General features: G+C 38.1%; 1 protein-coding gene and 5 non-coding genes across 6 annotated transcripts in view; 2 read left to right on the top strand and 4 right to left on the bottom strand.

Annotated features, from left to right (window-relative positions):
* Nucleotides 1-8,055, top strand: part of rhbdf1b (rhomboid 5 homolog 1b (Drosophila)) — a 64,830-nt gene extending 56,775 nt beyond the window's left edge. Inside the window, exons 12-19 of the mRNA XM_059324364.1 lie at nucleotides 61-161; nucleotides 282-345; nucleotides 1,170-1,264; nucleotides 2,820-2,895; nucleotides 3,945-4,045; nucleotides 4,159-4,312; nucleotides 4,958-5,181; nucleotides 6,939-8,055. Coding sequence (XP_059180347.1) covers nucleotides 61-161; nucleotides 282-345; nucleotides 1,170-1,264; nucleotides 2,820-2,895; nucleotides 3,945-4,045; nucleotides 4,159-4,312; nucleotides 4,958-5,181; nucleotides 6,939-7,137 — 1,014 coding nt within the window. The 3' untranslated portion in view covers nucleotides 7,138-8,055. The remainder of the gene's footprint in view (nucleotides 1-60; nucleotides 162-281; nucleotides 346-1,169; nucleotides 1,265-2,819; nucleotides 2,896-3,944; nucleotides 4,046-4,158; nucleotides 4,313-4,957; nucleotides 5,182-6,938) is intronic.
* On the bottom strand, nucleotides 3,731-3,824 carry trnai-uau (transfer RNA isoleucine (anticodon UAU)). The gene is made up of 2 exons: nucleotides 3,787-3,824; nucleotides 3,731-3,766 (listed from the first exon to the last, which is right to left on the bottom strand). It is a non-coding gene; the product is annotated as a tRNA-Ile (tRNA).
* On the top strand, nucleotides 5,883-5,954 carry trnap-cgg (transfer RNA proline (anticodon CGG)). The gene has a single exon. It is a non-coding gene; the product is annotated as a tRNA-Pro (tRNA).
* A 59-nt stretch (nucleotides 8,056-8,114) lies between the features above and the next one.
* trnai-uau (transfer RNA isoleucine (anticodon UAU)) lies at nucleotides 8,115-8,208 on the bottom strand. Its single transcript has 2 exons — nucleotides 8,171-8,208; nucleotides 8,115-8,150 (listed from the first exon to the last, which is right to left on the bottom strand). It is a non-coding gene; the product is annotated as a tRNA-Ile (tRNA).
* Nucleotides 8,209-8,557: 349 nt separating this feature from the next.
* On the bottom strand, nucleotides 8,558-8,651 carry trnai-uau (transfer RNA isoleucine (anticodon UAU)). The gene is made up of 2 exons: nucleotides 8,614-8,651; nucleotides 8,558-8,593 (listed from the first exon to the last, which is right to left on the bottom strand). It is a non-coding gene; the product is annotated as a tRNA-Ile (tRNA).
* Nucleotides 8,652-8,853: 202 nt separating this feature from the next.
* Nucleotides 8,854-8,947, bottom strand: trnai-uau (transfer RNA isoleucine (anticodon UAU)). The gene is made up of 2 exons: nucleotides 8,910-8,947; nucleotides 8,854-8,889 (listed from the first exon to the last, which is right to left on the bottom strand). It is a non-coding gene; the product is annotated as a tRNA-Ile (tRNA).
* Nucleotides 8,948-18,670: the final 9,723 nt, after the last annotated feature.

The raw sequence follows: 18,670 nt of genomic DNA, 5'->3' as shown, positions 1-18,670 counted from the left end.
CTCCACTGCACAAGCAAAATAAATACAGAATATCAGAATGATGTCTCTCTTGTCCTGCAGAGCACCCTGGCAGTGTGGGTGAAGTGGCCTCAGCACCACAGTGCTCCCCATCTGAACGGTACACTACGCCAACATGGTGCAGTCTGCCATCAGGACCCCAGGTAACGCCACCAAAACACTCTGTGTGTCATTATTATCCGCGTGTATTAATGGGGTGCACATTGTGTTACCACTATTGCATAAATAAGACAAAAGCAACAGCCATTTACTTGAATTTGTAGGATTTGTCTGGAGCCAGCCTCAGTCTCTCCTCATGAGTGGCCTGATGACATCACCAAGTGGCCAGTGAGTACATTTAACAGTTAACACTTCAAGAATAAAGCCATTGCATTAAAAGTCTGCTGTATGTTTAACCCTCTATGGTACGCATTATGATGGAGTTAGGAAAAAATGTTTGGAGTGGTTTTTTTGTCTTAAAATAGATTAAATAAACATAATTTGAAGAAATTTTATAATTCTTTATTTCTTTTGTCCGTAGGCAACATTGTACCATAAAGGTGCACAAGAGAAAAAGAATGTTTTTAAAAGTAATTTTAACATCATTAATTTAATAAACATGTGTAAAAGATTCAGTAGCTTCAACAGGGTACAATATATAACATTTTAAATTTAAAAACATTATAAAAGGAACTTTTTTAAACGGTTTCTTGTCTGAATGTTGCCTGTAGGAAACATTGTACCATTGAAGAAACGACCCATTGAAATGAATGTCTTCAACAGTCTAAGTGTACGAAACTATCAAAAATGAAGGTTTATTCACCTATTAGTAGGAATATATTTTTTCCAAATGGAAAAGGGCCAGGAAATGACGTTTTGAGGGTTTGTTTTTTTTTGAAGATGTTTCCTTTGGAAAAATCTGCAAAATAGGCTTTCAATATGGCCGCCTTGAGGTCATGTGACAAATTAAAGCATTGCTATTGGTTCCCTATACTCTTCCCTCTTTTTTAAAGTATCGCATCACTCAAAAAGATGCATTGTAGAAATTTGACAGGCCAAAAATGGATATGTTGCCTGAGGGAAACACTGTACCATAGAGGGTTAACACACTGATGTGACTAATGTCTACATTTAATGTTTAATAAAATGTTCCCTTTGCGAATGATCTGTAGGTTTGTACACGGTACAACTCTGGAAATCACACCAACCTCCCCCACATAGACTGCACCATCACAGGCCGGCCCTGCTGCATCGGAACCAAGGGACGGTAAGGATCAGCATCCCTGAACGCCACTGAGGAAGTTTGCAGTTGGTATAGATCAGAGGTGTCAAACTCTGGCCCGCGGGCCAAATTTGGCCCGCAGTATAATTATGTTTGGCCCGCAAGGAAATACCAAATGACAACCAGAGCTGGCCCGCCGGTATTATACAGCGCAAATAATACTACAAATCCCAAATTAAAGTTGTCTTTATGCACTTTTTCTTGCTAGTCCAAGGCATGGGCTTGAATGGTTGCACATTCATTGAAGGATATTATTATTAGTGATTTGGTTTATTATTGTTATTTTATTCTTACATTTATTTTTAGCCTGCGGAAAAAGATTACTGTTAAATTTAAATTTAAAGAAGGCCGCATATTAAATAAAGGGACATACGATTTTTATTTGAATTTTATTTAAGAAATGAATGCCATTGATGTGTTTGTTTGTTTTATTTGATATTCGATTTTGCATGTTTGCAATATTAAGTTATATCAAGCTTTGCTTGTTCCATTTTGTTTGAACTTGTTTAGGTCAATTTTTTCAATAAATATCAATGTTGGCCCGCGACTTTGTCTTAGTTTTAAATTTTGGCCCACTGTGTATTTGAGTTTGACACCCCTGGTATAGATGAATTAATGTAGCACCAGTGGCGGTTTTAGACCATTTGTACTGTGGGGGCCAAGAAGGGGCCAGTGTTTAATCAGAGGGGGACGTTAAAAATGGCCAAGAAGATATTTAAGCATGCAAAACCTTTATTTTAGCTTATTAAAAAAATCTCACTTAAGTATATTTTGAAGATACAAATAAATTGATTGAAACAATGAGACAAACAATAACAATTCGTTTTGTACAACAATGACATTTCTCATTTTTCTGCACAATAACTTTTTTTATTTTGAAAGTGAAGTAATGATCTTTATATATACAAGCTTTTTTGCACAATTAAACTATTATACCTACATACACATTCTGGGTTCCTTTTGTGTACAATGAAATATTGTTTGAACAAAAACAAGGTAAGAACTGTTCAGTCGTTCATCGTTATAAATTGATCATTTCATCATTAAATTCACACAGGGGCCAAAGCAGGAGCCAAGGGCTTCTTCACAGGGGCAGTGGCCCCAATAAGGGCTTTGTATCTTTGTAAATCTGTATGATTATTACTTTAAAGATGAAAAGCAACTCCTTCAAACAGCATGACTCATCACTCTTTGACAATATGGAAAATCCTAAGTACGTTGGACTCAACTCAACTCAACTTTATTTGTCGCCGCAACAAAGTGCTGTACATAAACAAACAGAACAAGAGACAATAAAATAAATAAAACAGGAAATAAACACTAAAATAAATAGATTCATTGCTTTTTAAAATTTAATTTAAAAATTAATTTTACAATTTAAAAAACAATAAATAAAAGCAAACCATAAAACACTATTATATGGACCTTTTTATACAGAATCACGTAACAAACACTGCAGGATCAACAGAGTGAATTTTAAAATCCTAAAACATTGTCTGCGAGCAGCTGCTGATGAAGCTAACAATGTGTCATGTTGCAGATGTGAAATCACTTCAAGAGAGTACTGTGACTTCATGCATGGCTACTTCCACGAAGAGGCTACTCTCTGCTCACAGGTGAGACCAGCTGATGTATATTTAAAGCTTATTTTTCTCTGACTGCTGTTTTCCATTCACTACAATTCAATTCAATTCAACTTTATTTATAGAGCGCATTTCATGCACAAGGCAGACTCAATGTGCTTCACAATGTATACATATACGGTAATTACAGTTTAAAAAAAAAAAACAACAACAAAAAACACAGAAAAACAAACAAAAATCAATTACAAATTAATTGAAGACTGCAGGTAGACAAGCTATTCCATATTCACCACATATACACTTACTTACTCACACATGTGCACCCACTCCCACAACCACAAGTCCTACAATAGCTGCTGTTTGCTTTTACACACATCAGGTTTTCTTTTTTTTTTTTTTCTTTTTTTGTAATTTACTTTTTATTGGTTTTTGAAATGAACAAACATACAATCAACATGAAGACCTATAGACAAATAGAAAAAATATCAAAGAAAAAAGTAAAAGTGTACAAAAGGGGATTGGAAAACACCCAAAATTAAATGAATAAATAAAATAAAATAAAAAGGGGAAAGGTACAAAGAAATTAAAGTATTCTGATCGTCCAATCTGAGATTACCTGAAATCCGGTTTTATGGTAGAGACATATGTAATCCATTTTTGCCAATTTTCAATAAATACCTCTTTTTGTGTTCTTAAATTGAAAGTAATTCTTTCCATTACAAAGATACTGTACACAATACCGATCCATTCATCTGCACTAGGTGCCTCCCTCTTCAGCCATTTCTTTGTTATCGATTTCTTACAACACATCAGGTTTTCAAAGCAGATGTGAGATGCATACAGACACTTTTTTAATTTAAAATTTCTCTGCTCCAGGTGAGGCTCGAACTCACAACCTCGGCATCGCTCTGCAGGTCACTGTCTTATAAGTACCGCGCGCTGACCGATTGCGCCACTGGAGCCTGCAGTCAGCAGTGAATTAAAAGGACTTTGGAGTGGATTCAACAGCCTCGTTTCCCTCCACAGGGTGGCAGCGGAGGCTCATTCTGACAGATCTGATCTCTTTTCTCTCTCTCCTCCAGGTGGCTTGTATGGATGATGTGTGCGGTTTGCTGCCTTTTCTCAACCCGGAGATCCCAGACCAGTTCTCCAGACTCTGGCTGTCTCTCTTTCTTCATGCTGGGTGACTGAACTCTTCTTTCAAAGCAGCACTAAGAGAGATGTGAAATTAGAAAGTCTTTATTTGTTAAAACAATAAAATATGAGGTGGATTTTTTCTGCCTTGTGTGTCTGTAGGATCCTGCACTGCCTGGTGTCAGTGTTTTTCCAGATGACGGTGCTGAGGGACATAGAAAAGCTGGCTGGCTGGCTGAGAATCTCCATCGTATACATGCTCAGCGGCATCACCGGCAACTTAGCCTCAGCCATCTTCCTGCCCTACAGAGCGGAGGTACAGTCTCGCCCTCACCAAGGTTATTATAGTTAACGAAAACTAACAAAATAACGAAAACTAAAATTGAAAAAACATTTTCGTTAACTGAAATAAAAATAAAAACAAGAGTTTTTTAAAAAACGATAACTAACTGAAACTGTATTGTGTGGTTACAAAACGAACTGAAATTATCGTGAAAATGTCCTTAGTTTTCGTCTTTGTCAACTTTTTTCATACATAATTCAGTGTTTCTATTTCAACATGCAGGAACACATGGTAAATATGTTTACTGAGACTGGGACGTCTACACTCCAACCCAAATACAAAACACCAGGAACTGTAAGAGTTAATAACCTTATTGGGGCTGAGATGGATAAACCAAAGGAAATGAAGGCACATACCCATTACAAAAAAACAAAAACTAACAGAAAAACTAAACTAAATCTAAGCATTTTCAAAAAAATAAAAACTAAACTAAAACTAGCAAACTCACTCTAAAAACTAATTAAAACTAACTGAATTTGAAAACAAAAATTCACAACGAAATTAAAACTAAAACTAATGAAAAATCCAAAACTATTATAACCTTGGCCCTCACAGCCATTTCAGACATAAGCTGTGCTCTTCACAAGCTCCGTAGATGACCTGTTTCCTCTGCCTCAGGTGGGTCCTGCAGGCAGCCAGTTCGGTATCCTGGCCTGCCTGTTTGTGGAGCTGTTCCAGAGCTGGCAGATCCTGGAGCGACCGTGGCGGGCTTTTGCAAAGCTGCTGGGCATCTCCGTCTTCTTCTTCTCCTTTGGTTTGCTTCCCTGGATCGACAACTTTGCCCACGTCTGCGGTTTCGTTTCAGGATTCTTCCTGTCCTTCGCCTTCCTGCCGTACATCAGGTAGATTAAGAAATGGTTGTTTGTCGCTCATTCGACAGAGTGGTTACTACAAGAGCCAGAAGCTGGTTAGCAAAGCTTCCACACCACTAGTTTGGAGAAGCAGGGAGGAGTACCAGCATGGAAGCTAAGCAATGTACAGCAAAACATATTCAATATCAATATCACTTTAAGCCTCTATGGTACTGTGTTGCCCTCAGGCAACATACCCATTTTGGGCCTGTCAAATTTCTACAATCCATCTTTTTGAGTGATGCAATATTTCAAAAAAGAGGGAAGAGGATAAGGAACCAATAGCAATGCTTTAATTTTCCAAAGAAAATAGCTTTGCCATTTTGCGCCACAAAAAATCACTCAAAACCTCATTTTCTGGCCCTTTTCCCATCTGGAAAAAAATATATTCCTACTAATAGGTGAGTAAACCTTCATTTTTTATAGTTTCATACACTTTCTGTTCAAGACATTCATTTCAATGGGTCGTTGGTTCAATGGTACAATGTTGCCTACAGGCAAAATTCAGACAAGAAGACGTGGGAAAGGGCCGTCTTGGAGCAAGGAAAAACTGAAAATTTTCAAAATACACAAAAAGTGATTTTTGAAAGAGTTTTTATGAATTAGCTGCTGCCCCCCGTCCACAACAGTGCATCGCTAAGCTTCCTTGTCGACTTCTGTTTCGAGAAGGTAGATTTTATTACTGTTAATGTGGCTCGTTGGTCTAGGGGTATGATTCTCGCTTCGGGTGCGAGAGGTCCCGGGTTCAAATCCCGGACGAGCCCAGTATGTTCTTTACTGATGTGGCTCAAGCTCATCTTCGTACCTTTACTCTGTGGAATGACAACAGTTGTGTCTTCTCTCATGTATATTATGTGTAGGGGTGCACCGATCGATCGGCCGGCCGATCAATCGGCGCCGATTTCCTTAATTTTGCGGGATCGGCGATCGGCCGATTCCTTTACGTCAAACCGATCTTATCTAGCGATCTTATCTACCTCGATAATAACCCCCCACCGGCGAAGCAGTGCTCCCAACTTTGTTGCTAAATTCAGGAACTTTTCAGACCCCCTATTTTTCAAGAAAGCGACTGGAGACAAATCCAGCGACTCCTTCTTACTCTTCTTAACGAGACGCTAACGAGCCGGAGGCCGGCGAGTTAAGAAGAGCCGCCGTTAGCGGCAGTTAGCTACAGTTAGCTCTGTAGCAGTACAGTGTGTATGTGCTGCTGCGCAGGTGTTCACTTAGCGATCTCTGTTTGTTTACAACAAGCACGTGGATAACCCTCTCCGTTTGTTTCTTCTTCTACAGTTTGGCATCTAGCCGCCACACTGTATCATCAAATGTTACGCTGCCCCCGTGTGGAAGGCACCAGTAATACAACTTTTTTTTCTTCCAGATATGATGAACTATTCGATTTTTTTATGATTTAATGACTATTCGAATATTCTAAAATTGATGCCCTCCTTAGTTGTCTGTATGTTGTACAGAACAAAATCCACTTTATTTATGGTTGCAGTTCTCTTTTCCTTTATTTGTTAAAGAAAAATACTGCTGTGTTATTCTTTTTCAATATAATAAGATTCAAACATTGCAGGTGTATTCTGTGAGTTATAAAAAAATCGGTATCGGCCAAAATCGGAATCGGCAGGTCAGGCTTTTTAAAAATCGGTGATTGGCCAGAAAATTGCAATCGGTGCACCCCTATTTATGTGACTTGCTCTTTTAATACCATCGTGAGACGCATAACGCCGGTTTTACCTCCTTAGCTTTGGGCCGTCCGACATGTACCGGAAGCGTGTCCAGATCTGCGTCTTCCTGCTGGTCTTCCTGGGTCTGCTCTCCGCCCTGGCCGTCCTCTTCTACGTCTACCCCGTGAAGTGTGAGTGGTGCGAGTACCTCACCTGCATCCCGATCACGGACAAGTTTTGTGAGAAGTACGACCTGAACGCACACCTTCTGAACTAAACATCAGCCCGTCACCTGGACGTGCACCGACGCTGGACTGGAGGCCGATGAAGCAGAAAGGTGGAGCTGCAGTGCAACTTGTGACATTTCTCCTGGAATAATGACCAGTATTTCAGGATATCATGTGGATGTATTTGTTTCACTGTTTGGAAAGGTGCAACATCACCATTATGAATCAAAGGCTATGCATGAAAGCCTTCAGGCATTTAAGAAAAAATATCCACATGCATGGGAGCAAAACTATTAACGAAACAGTTGCCTGAAAAGGATTAACGATTTATTTGTGTGTGACTGATCTCTAGCTGGGCTAATTTAAGACCAGCCACACAGGAGGAGAGTTACAAAAACTATTGTTTCCTGCCAAATTATTTACCACTTCTCTGTGATAAAAATGGACTCAACAGCACCGCTTAGTGGCCAAAAGGAACAATACAACCTGAGACACTTAAAGGATGAGCGGAAGATTTTTGTTTTGTACTTTTTTACTGATGTCCAAGCGGTTTTGTCCATTTACTGGATGTCCATTGAGTTAAAACTCACCCAAGAAATAAGACTCTAAAATGTGCCTTATTGACACAAAACCACACACACACACACACACACACACATACACACTTTTTGTGCCATGTGTCAGTTTGTATCATCATCACACCATCTGCCAGACTCATGTAAAATTGAGTCATGTAAAATTTTCACTTTTTTTTTTTTAAACCACACTGGAAACCATTGTTTCCGCCACAGCCTTTAACACACTCCAATCACAAATTAATTGTTTTTTTTATAGTGTTAAATTTGTAAAGAAGACACTTGTGTTAATCTGCTCCATTGTGAATAGCTGTTACTGAGGTGAAATTGTGTTTTATATTCAATGTGGTGGCGTTTTAGCTGCCAGATAATAAACACAACAGACACAGTCTAGCTCATTTTTTTAAGCATTTGTGTGTTTTGCCTTGTCACAGAAGAAAGCTATTCCTCTCTGCTCCAGGTGAGGCTCGAACTCACAACCTCGGCATCACTCTGCAGGTTACTGTCTTATAAGTACCCCACGCTGACCGATTGCGCCACTGGAGCTTCTGTCATATGAAGGGGCAGTCGTGCATATAGCAAACCGCATAAAAAGGGAAAAAAAGCCTCTTGATGACAAACACACAGTCCAGTTTTCTATAAATAAAAGAGCCAACATGTATACTCTTAGACCAATACATTGACTGGCACGAGTTGTCAAGTTTTGAATGCAGGACTTTCCTTGTAGTGGGGAAATGTTGCAGTGTAATATTAGTACTTACTTAAGTAATGGACCTGAATACTTTTTTCCACCACTGAACATATAATATTCAGTCAATTCGGTCGCTTGAAGGCAAAGCAGGTGTAATTATAATGAAGTATTACAGACCTCCTAAGCTGCAGGTTAAAACTTCTCTGCTCCAGGTGAGGCTCGAACTCACAACCTCGGCATCACTCTGCAGGTTACTGTCTTATAAGTACCGCGCGCTGACCGATTGCGCCACTGGAGCTTCTGTTTGGTCAGACAAGATTGGTATCTAAAGCATTCTGGTTTCTATTTGTAGTTCTAAGAATGCTGCTCGTTTCTTGTGGTGGTGTGGCCACTATGAAGAGGAAGGTTCTTTGATCTATGATACAGCTCCTCCTGTCTGAAAACAGCTAGGTTCTATCTGCTCTTATCATGTTGGTTGACAGCCCAGGTTAAAACTTCTCTGCTCCAGGTGAGGCTCGAACTCACAACCTCGGCATCACTCTGCAGGTTACTGTCTTATAAGTACCGCGCGCTGACCGATTGCGCCACTGGAGCCTGTTGCACACAAGTGAGCATCTGTAGATGAAAGAACTACACCACCTTGGAGTCTCCACCAGTGCGGAAAATTCATTTTTACACATTCACAAATTTCTTGTATTGTCACCCTGTTAAAGTAATCGCCTAACTAATTTTTGCAAGTTTTGCAGGAAACACAAAAAACTTGTGTATGATGTAAGAAAGGATGGTTATTGGCATAGTAATAACACTGTGTGTAATTTATGTAACTTAGGAGAAATAGGACCTCTTGCAATTTTTTGAACATGCCTTTGTGACTTAAGCAAGATATGGTAACACTTTATTCTGAAGGTGTCTACATAAGAGTCACACAAGCCTGTCAGAAACATGACATGACAAGTATCATGAGCATTAGTGTTACTTCAAAGTGTCATTAATGTTCATGACACATCCCATGTCATGTTTATGTAGACACCTTAAAGTCATACCATATCTTGCTTAAGTCACAAAGGCATGTTCAAAAAATTGCCTAACTCACATTTAATTTTGACTTAGGCATAATAAATCTGCTTAAGTCACACACTTGACATAGGCCATTATCTTAAAGGGGTAAAATCACATGATCTGATCTACTGAGGATGTAGGTGATTTTACCATCGGTGGCTGGCGTCATGAGGAGATGATTTAGGCCAAACAAAAAAAAAAACAATTTTGACAAAAAATTACTTAGGCGATTATTTTAACAGTGTGACGATATGATTTTCCATAAAATAAATGGAGGTCTGCTGACATTTCCGACGGTTGAGAACGCAGCACCTGTACCGTAACAGCGCGAATAGACGCGCATCAAAATCCAAACGGCAGCTTCCTTTAGCGCGTGCTAAAAGCGTGCGTTTGTTTAATAAGGTGACGTCTATGTCACCTCCCGGGCCCCGTAGTTTTATCATGGCGGTTTAGTCAGAATAATTCTGCGAAAAACACACATTTAAACTGCGACTGACGGCTTACATTCATGACAAAACTACTAGTGAAGATATGAAGATAAACGGGTAAGTCCCAATAACTACACTGGCTTTGGCTTTCATGCACCACCTGGTTTTCATAGTAAAGGTGTATGTGTGTTTTGATATTCACTCAAAAAAAGCAAACTGGGTGTCTGTTACCTTCTCCTTAGTCTAACATGTAGCTTCTACTAAATAAAATGATGTTTTGTGGTTGAACAGTTTTAAAACATGTAGTTTTAGCATAAAATGCAACACTTTAAAATTTACTAGACTACTTTATGTTAAAACAACCTAATTAAATTGCTGAATATAACTCTGTGTTTAAAAATTATTTATTTCCTGAATAATTACTATTATGTTCATTTTCATATGATAAAGGTAATCTTTTAGGCTAAACCACATGAATTAATTGTGCTGAGCCAACAAAACAAAGTTAGGTTAACTTTGTTTTGTTGGCTCAGCACAATTAATTCATGTACTGCACTATTTTAAAAAGTAGTTGTAACTACCCTGTTAAATAAAGTAACTCTTAATAATGTCATACATGTTTAAATGGCCCAAGAAAATCACGTTAGTATGTTACAATTACCCTTACAAATCTAGTTGGACTGACCCCTGGTAATTAATTAACAGTAACGCAAATATATCATGTTGACCCAACATATTTACATTTTGTTCACTCAACAAAACTGTTTCTCGCTAAATTAAAGCATTTTATTTAGGTGGAAATTATTTCCATAATTTTATTTCGTTCTGGGAACAAGTTATTTTTTTTGAGTGTTGATACTCACCTGCAACTATGACTAGGTATTCTCTTTTTACTCTACCATTAAGGTACATAGAGACTCTTATAGCCTACTAAACACTAATTGTTGATACTGGTCAGATCCACACACTTTTTTTTTATAATAATAATAATAATAACAATAGTTACCATTGTGACTTTGGTGATTTTTGGTTCGATGATCAAAATCAAATGCAGGATTGAAAAAATCTAAAGATTTGACCATCTGACTTTGGTAAATTACAGAAATATATATTGAAAAACATGTAAATGTCAGTTGTCAGGGAATAAACCTGTTGTTATCGATCATAATGAATCAACACTCAATAACAGTGGCAGTGCTGAAAAATCGATCAAAAGTCTAACCAAATCATGAAACAACTCGGGAGAAAAAAGTTTTTTATACAGTTTGGTTTTGTGAATAAACAGGCCAAGACTTAACAGTCAGTGGTATAATGTAACTAAGTACAATTACTTTAGTACTACTTTGAGATACGTATAGTTTACTTGAGTATTTCCATTTCATGTCACTTCATACTTTCACTCTACATTTATCTGCCAGCTTTAGTTACTTTTCAGGTCAAAATATAACATAGAAACATGCTCAATTTAAAGTTATTAGACATTTAAAAAAATCATAAACCAGATAACTGTATATTAAATAGTTAAAATGAGCCCTACCTTGACAAAATTAAAACACTGCTTCCATAAATGCATCAATATAAACAATCCAATAATACATGTAAAATACATAAAACAATCTGAGTGGGGTAATGAATTCTGCAAAACGAGCACTTTTACTTTGATACTTTAAGTACATTTTGATGCTGATACTTTTGTACTTTTACTGAAGTAAGTTTTGAATGCAGGATTTGTACTTGCAGTGGATACATTCTACAGTGTGGTATTAGTACTATAAAGGACCTGAATGCTTTTTCCACCCCTGGTTTTTTTTCCTGCTTTGCTTTTAAAACTAGGTACTTTCTAGCTAGATTGAAACATTTGCTGCCAACTTCTTTGCTATTTCTGAATTTAAACTTAATGCACGTTCATTAAGAATGTATACTTAATGAACATGCAAAGTGTGTCTAGAACCCCCAACATTTACTTGTCACACTGAACTGGGCGATATGGCCCTAAAATACTATCACGATATTTCAGGCTATTTTTGCGATAACGATTATTCTTCACGTTATTACGAAATACTTAAAAAGATATAGAAAATATGTTCTTTTTAATTCTGTATAAATAAATAAAAATCTAAAATGTAGTGAAGTGCAAATCTCAGCAGTTGCCAAATACAAAAACGTTGACTCTTGACTATGAGCAAATAATAAAAATTAACCATTTAGGGGTTCCGGGGGCATATTTTAATGACATTTAGTAAAGGAGAATAAAGGTTCTTGTATGTTTTATTTAAGGCGTCTTATTTTGACAGTCTTCTTGTAAGTTCTGTGGTGGATTCTGTTAACACACCGTGCTCTTATTTTTGAAAGCTGCATGTGTTTAGCAACAGGGAGTAAGTCGCTTTTTGTGATTAAAACAACTTTAAGCACTACATCAAGAAGTAGGAATGTTGCCAATATCGTGATATGCATTTTTTTAACCATAAAAAACATATACCGATATTATCGTGGACGATACGATATGGCACAGCCCTACTCTGAACCTGCATTTGTTATGAATACAGTACAAATATACACTACTGGTCAAAAGTTTTAGAACACACCAACTTTTCCAGAATTTAATTGAAAATGATGCAGTTTAATGTCTCAGTGTACTCTGAAATTAATGCACATTTGCAACATTTAAAATTCTTTATTGAGCATGATAGTGTTTTGAAAGTAAAAAAAAAGATTCAAAATCACATTTTATGTTGGACTAAAGGACTAAAAAAAGACACAAAATGACAAAAAAAGACACCAAAAGACACAAAATGACTAAAAAAAGACACAAAATGACTTACAAAGACATGAAAAGAATTCAAAAATGGACAAAATAGCCCAAGACTCCATAGAGTTAAGTTGTTAACCCACTTCTTGTTCCCTGAAAAAAGGCCTACTTGTATAATTCTGAAATGTACGTTATATTTTACCTTTTTTTATTTACCTCTGGCAGTTCACCACTTACCTTTGTACCCTTTCAAGCTTTTCATTTGACTTGAACTGCTTGATTTTCAATAAAAAACTGGAAAAATTGGGGTGTTCTAAAACTTTTGACCGGTAGTGTACATGAAAAGAGAGGAAGCTGTTTTGTGGTTGCCCACTAGATGGCAACACGCCACCAATAACTCCCAGAAGTCACATCACATTGAACCTGATAACATGACTTCTGCTTAGGACACGCAGGTTGAATTGCTCTGATATTGCTGCGTTGTTCTTTGGGATTTGAATGTCATTAATTCAAGCGGGAGGTTTATTAGCGTGCAGAACTCTTGTTGGTGCTCCCTGTGTGCCGTAGCACTGTTCACTCTGTCTCTCATACACTCACACACACACACACACACACACGCACGTGATTGCTGCGGCATTCATTAAGTCTTGTCTGTAATTGAGTCTAAATAAGTGTGTACTTATGTTGGAGAGGAGCTCTGAGAGCACAAACACAGACAACACTGATCTGCATACAGAATACAACAACAGAACTCATTCTGTCTAATGCCGTATTAAGGTGATTTGACATATTTTCCCCTTTACTTCTACACAAGGAGGTCAGAAAATGGTTAAGGCTAAAAACAAACATAGCAACAATGATGCAGTGTTTCCTTGTCTGTCTCACACACACAGACACACAGACAGCGAGGTGGAGACCTTTGCCGTGGTGAGCTGGTGTTATTGATTGTCAAACCGTTTGACATTTTGGTCATCAGGTTATTTGAGGGCAGGGGGGATTTTTGTCCAACTTTTGCGATGACCTTTTTCATGAAGTCATTCGTGTAAGCTGAAGAGTGTATATCCTGCACTGCTGACATTTCACGAACCGCAGAGATTAATCAAAAAGAGAAACAATGGCACTTTTAAAGGAATAAGCTGACATTTGGGGAAAGACACTTTCTCAGAGTTCATTGGCGGGATCAGCTTTGGCTCTCTTGTCTGTCATGTATGGAGCTAGTGACAGCTGCTAGTTAGCTTAGCACGACAAGACTTTATTATTAAGTTTCTGCTGAAATGTTCTCAGTTACGTCAAAGATACCATAATTGCAAAATACACTGAAATATCATGATATTCTTTCATAGGCCGTTATCTTAAAGGGGTAAAATCGCATGATCTGATCAACTGAGGATGTAGGTGATTTACCATAGGTGGCTGGCGTAATGAGGAGATGATTTAGGCAAAAAAAAAAAAAGACAAAAAATTACTTAGACGTTTATTTTAACAGTGTGACGATATGTGATTTTCCATAAAATAAATGCTGAGGTCTGCTGACATTTCCGACGGTTGAGAACGCAGCACCTGTACCGTAACAGCACGAATAGACGCGCATCAAAATCCAAACGGCAGCTACTTTTATACCTTTTAGCGCGTGTTAAAAGCGTGCGTTTGTTTAATAAGGTGACGTCTATGTCACCTCCCGGGCCCCGTAGTTTTATCATGGCGGTTTAGTCAGAATAATTCTGCGAAAAACACACATTTAAACTGCGACTGACGGCTTACACTCATGACAAAACTACTAGTGAAGATATGAAGATAAACGGGTAAGTCCCAATACTGGCTTTGGCTTTCATGCACCACCTGGCTTTCATAGTAAAGGTGTATAAGGAGTGTGTCTTGATATTCACTCAAAAAAAGCAAACTGGGTGTCTGTTACCTTCTCCTTAGTCTAACATGTAGCTTCTACTAAATAAGATATGAAGATAAACGGGTAAGTCCCAATAACTACACTGGCTTTGACTTTCATAGTAAAGGTGTATGTGTGTCTTGATATTGATACTCACCTGCAACTCTGATTAGTAATTCTCTTTTTACTCTACCATTAAGGTACATAAAAAAACCCTCTTATAGCCTACTAAACACTAATTGTTGACACTGGTCAGATCCACACACTTTTTTAATAATAACAATAGTAACCATTGTGACTTTGGTGATAACTTTGGTGATTTTTGGTTCGATGATCAAAATCAAATGCAAACACAGACAACACTGATGTGCATACAGAATACAACAACAGAACTCATTCTGTCTAATGCCGTATTAAGGTGATTTGACATATTTCCCTTGTGTAGGGCCATGTCGCCCAGCCCTAATTGACTCACACCGGTCTTCTGGGTTAAAGTGCAGGGTTTGTCTGATCCATTCACCAGCCCATCCTGAATGGAACCTCACATTCTCTGTAAACCGTTACTAACTCCTCCGGTGTGTCTTACAGATGCTAAAAGGTGCCTTGTACGTCAGTATCAGATGCAGAAGGCCGTGACAAAGTGTCCTGGCGAGTTGAGAGTGAGAGCAGGCTGCTACAGTTCGTTTTTTAAGGGGTTTTTTTTGCTGAGAAGAGCTGACCTGCAACACTCAAGACCAGGGGTGGGCAATTAATTTCCCCAAGGGGCCACATGACCAATACCACGAAGGTTGCAGGGGCCGGACCAAAACTCGGAACTAAATTCTGCTCAATATTAATGTAATCGCTTTATAAAATATAGTAAATTATCTGGTTTTGAGCTGCTACTGATAGGAACACATGTTATGATGAGACTGTTAATGTGGAGTAAATCAAGTATAGCAGTAAAAAGTAGTAAATACTCCAATCACTATATCACTTTTCAAATTATTTTAAACACAACTGTAAATTACCTTTAGCAAGGTTCCTATTTATGTTTTTGTATAATATAGCTTGTTTTTCATGTTTGTACATTTTTTAAGGTGCGTTACAATGTTGTGATGCTTTTATTTTTGAAAAGGTGCCGTCCAGTGTAAAACGGGTGCTTTCATTTTGAAAGGTAGTGACAGGAAAAAACGAACGGTAAATAATAACGAGTGCGTCGTAATTTATATAAAGTTGATATAAAGTATCAAAAAGGCTTCTATAGTGGCTGACTGACAGGACACAAGGTTTGTTAAAGATTATTTTATTCTGTCATATATATTAGTGGCTATATTTGTTGTCTTAACTATAGTAAAAGTGCTTGTTTGCTCTAGTGCTAATGCTAATGTTTGCTATTTTTTTCAAAATAAAAGCACTGCGGTTATATGGATTTCTAATTTCTGGGTAACCTCACATGGGCCGGACAAGGACAGCCAACGGGCCGGATGTGGCCCGCGGGCCGCCCAATGCCCAGGGCTGCTCAAGACGGTGAGAATTAACCATCACAGTAAAGTCGAAGACCAGAAAACAAAAACAACGATCTTAAAGATGCTAAAATGCCCTACACAGCTGAGAGAAACCGCAGTTGGCTGATAATGCTTTGTGGGTTTGTAGCTTCCCTTCATGTTTTCGGATTATTATTTAATACATTGTGATAGAAATTAGAGGTGGGGGAAAAAATCGATACATCATAGTATAGCGATATTTTGCGTGGCAATATTGTTTTGATTCATGGCCGCCAAGTATGAATATTTGGGGTTTCAACTGCCTGCCGTTTTTGGTGTTCCAGACTTTTAGGAATGTACTGGAGATACTGGTATCATATGAAACTAGAAGATCTAAGGCAGTAGTTCTCAACCTTTTTGAGTCGCGACCCCCAATTTAACATCCATGTTGTCCACGACCCCCGCTCACTGAACAGAATCTCACATGCACAGTTCAGATCACCCAAAAAAGAAACAAAATGACCTAAAAAAGGAAACAAAAGGACCAGAAAAAGACACAAATTGACCACAAAATGACCAAAAAAGACACAAAATGACCCAAAAAAGAAACAAAATTACAAAAAAAAGAAACAAAATTACATAAAAAGTCACAAATGGACCACAAAGTGATCAAAAAAGACACAAAATGACCACAAAAGACACAAATTGACCACAAAATGACCCAAAAAAAAGACATTAATTGACCAAAAAAAAAAAAGACATTAATTGACCAAAAAGACTAAAACACATTAACACATGAACACTTTAACACAGTGGAGACAGAGCTGACTTCCAAAATGATTTGGCGACCCCCAGAAATCATCTCGCGACCCCAATTGGGGTCCCGACCCCAAGGTTGAGAATAGCTGATCTAAGGAACCTGTTGGCACCAAGTACAGTCATGGAAAAAATGATTAGACCACCTTGTTTTCTTCTGTTTGTTGTTCATTTTAATGCCTGGTACAACTAAAGGTACATTTGTTTGGACAAATATAATGACAACAACAAAAATAGCTCATAAGAGTTGAATTGAAGAGCTGATATCTAGACATTTTCCATGGTTTTCTTGAAAATTATTTTGGTTATTATCAAGAAAACCAATGTCTAGATGTCAGCTCTTAAATTAACTATTTTTGTTGTTATCATTATATTTGTCCAAAAAAATGTACCTTTAATTGTACCAGGCATTAAAATGAACAACAAACTGAAGAAAACAAGGTGGTCTCATCATTTTTTTGCATGTCAGGAGATCGTGTCGGGAAATTGTCAAAATAATGCTGCAAAATGAGGCTGTTTTTTGATGTATCATGGTGATTTTCAAACCGCTCTTGTGACCTCTGACGTCATCCAATTTCAATGAAAACAGTTTGTCTGGGTTCCCACAAGTCTCCTCTTTACATACATGGCTGCTTCCCAATTCAGAACTGAACATTTTCTCTTATTTGACAAAACAATTCTTGATTGAATTTAATTTTGTGGAAACAAAATGCAGTTAAACAGTTAAATCGCAATATATTGTATCGCAATACTCACTATATCGCAGAATTCTTAAAAATCGCAATATTATCGGATCATGACTCAAGTATTGGGATAAAAGAAACCTCTATTTGGACACTGTACCCAAATTGTGTGGTAATCCGCCAATTTGTCATATCCAATCTATTTATGTTTTAAGATGCTGCCGTGTTGTTGTTAGTTTTGTTTTTTGTTGGTTTGTTTGTTGTTGGTTTTGATTTGTTTTAACTTTTATTCTTTTTTTTCTTCTTGTATATCAAAAAAGCATATACAACTATGATTGCTTTGTGTGAAACATGTATTCTAACCAATGTGAACTTGGCAATAAAAAGAATATATATATATATAAAAAAAAGAAAAAAAAAGAAACCTCTAATAGAAATATCGACATAGCAGCTTTAAGCAAGATCTAAAAGTCTAATATTCTCTGCTCCCCTCCTCTTTTCATCAGTTTAAAATCTAGCGGAGCAGCTAATAGTGACAAATTAATGACCCTGCCAACATACAGATCCTGACAAATTGTCTCAGGACTTCTTTTTCTGTCATGTAGTGGGTGCTTGGCCTAATAGAGGCAGCTACCAAAAGCCATTAGACCTCCTACCCCCACTCACAGTCAGCCCCTTCCCCTGCAGACGCCTCATCGGAAATTATCTCTCCCCTCTCCTCCCACCTCCTCCCCACCCCCACCCCCACCCCATCACCTCACACATACACTCTCCAATCTTACTCCATCCTCCTCCTCCGCTCCATGTCATGTCTCCCAATTTCCATCACTCATTCATCATTTGGTTTTTCCAATCCGCACATCCCCAGCCCGCCCCGACTCTCCCTGACAGCTCCTATAGAGATGGTAATGTGACATGAAGAGGCCGGTATCTACGAGCCATTGATCAGCATCAAACGAGACACACTTAGATACACCACGGATACTCCACCGACCTCCGTCTCCTCCTCGCCTCATCTCATCTTTTTAATGGATGGTTGTTGTTTTTTGGCGGGAGAAAATGTAAATCCCGTGTTGATAGATAGATAGATGGAAAGATGGATGGATTCATGGATGGATAGATGTTGTGTCTGCATGGAAAGGCGACTCTGAAACGGGACCCTGACAGCTGGCCAACAGGTGGCCACTGACAGACCCTCTCTCTTCATTCTGCCCTCACACACACACACACA

Source organism: Centropristis striata, chromosome 21, assembly GCF_030273125.1.
Source record: "Centropristis striata isolate RG_2023a ecotype Rhode Island chromosome 21, C.striata_1.0, whole genome shotgun sequence".
NCBI lineage: Eukaryota > Metazoa > Chordata > Actinopteri > Perciformes > Serranidae > Centropristis > Centropristis striata.
Note: the sequence above shows the minus strand (reverse complement) of the source record. Positions and strands in the feature narration are given on the sequence as shown.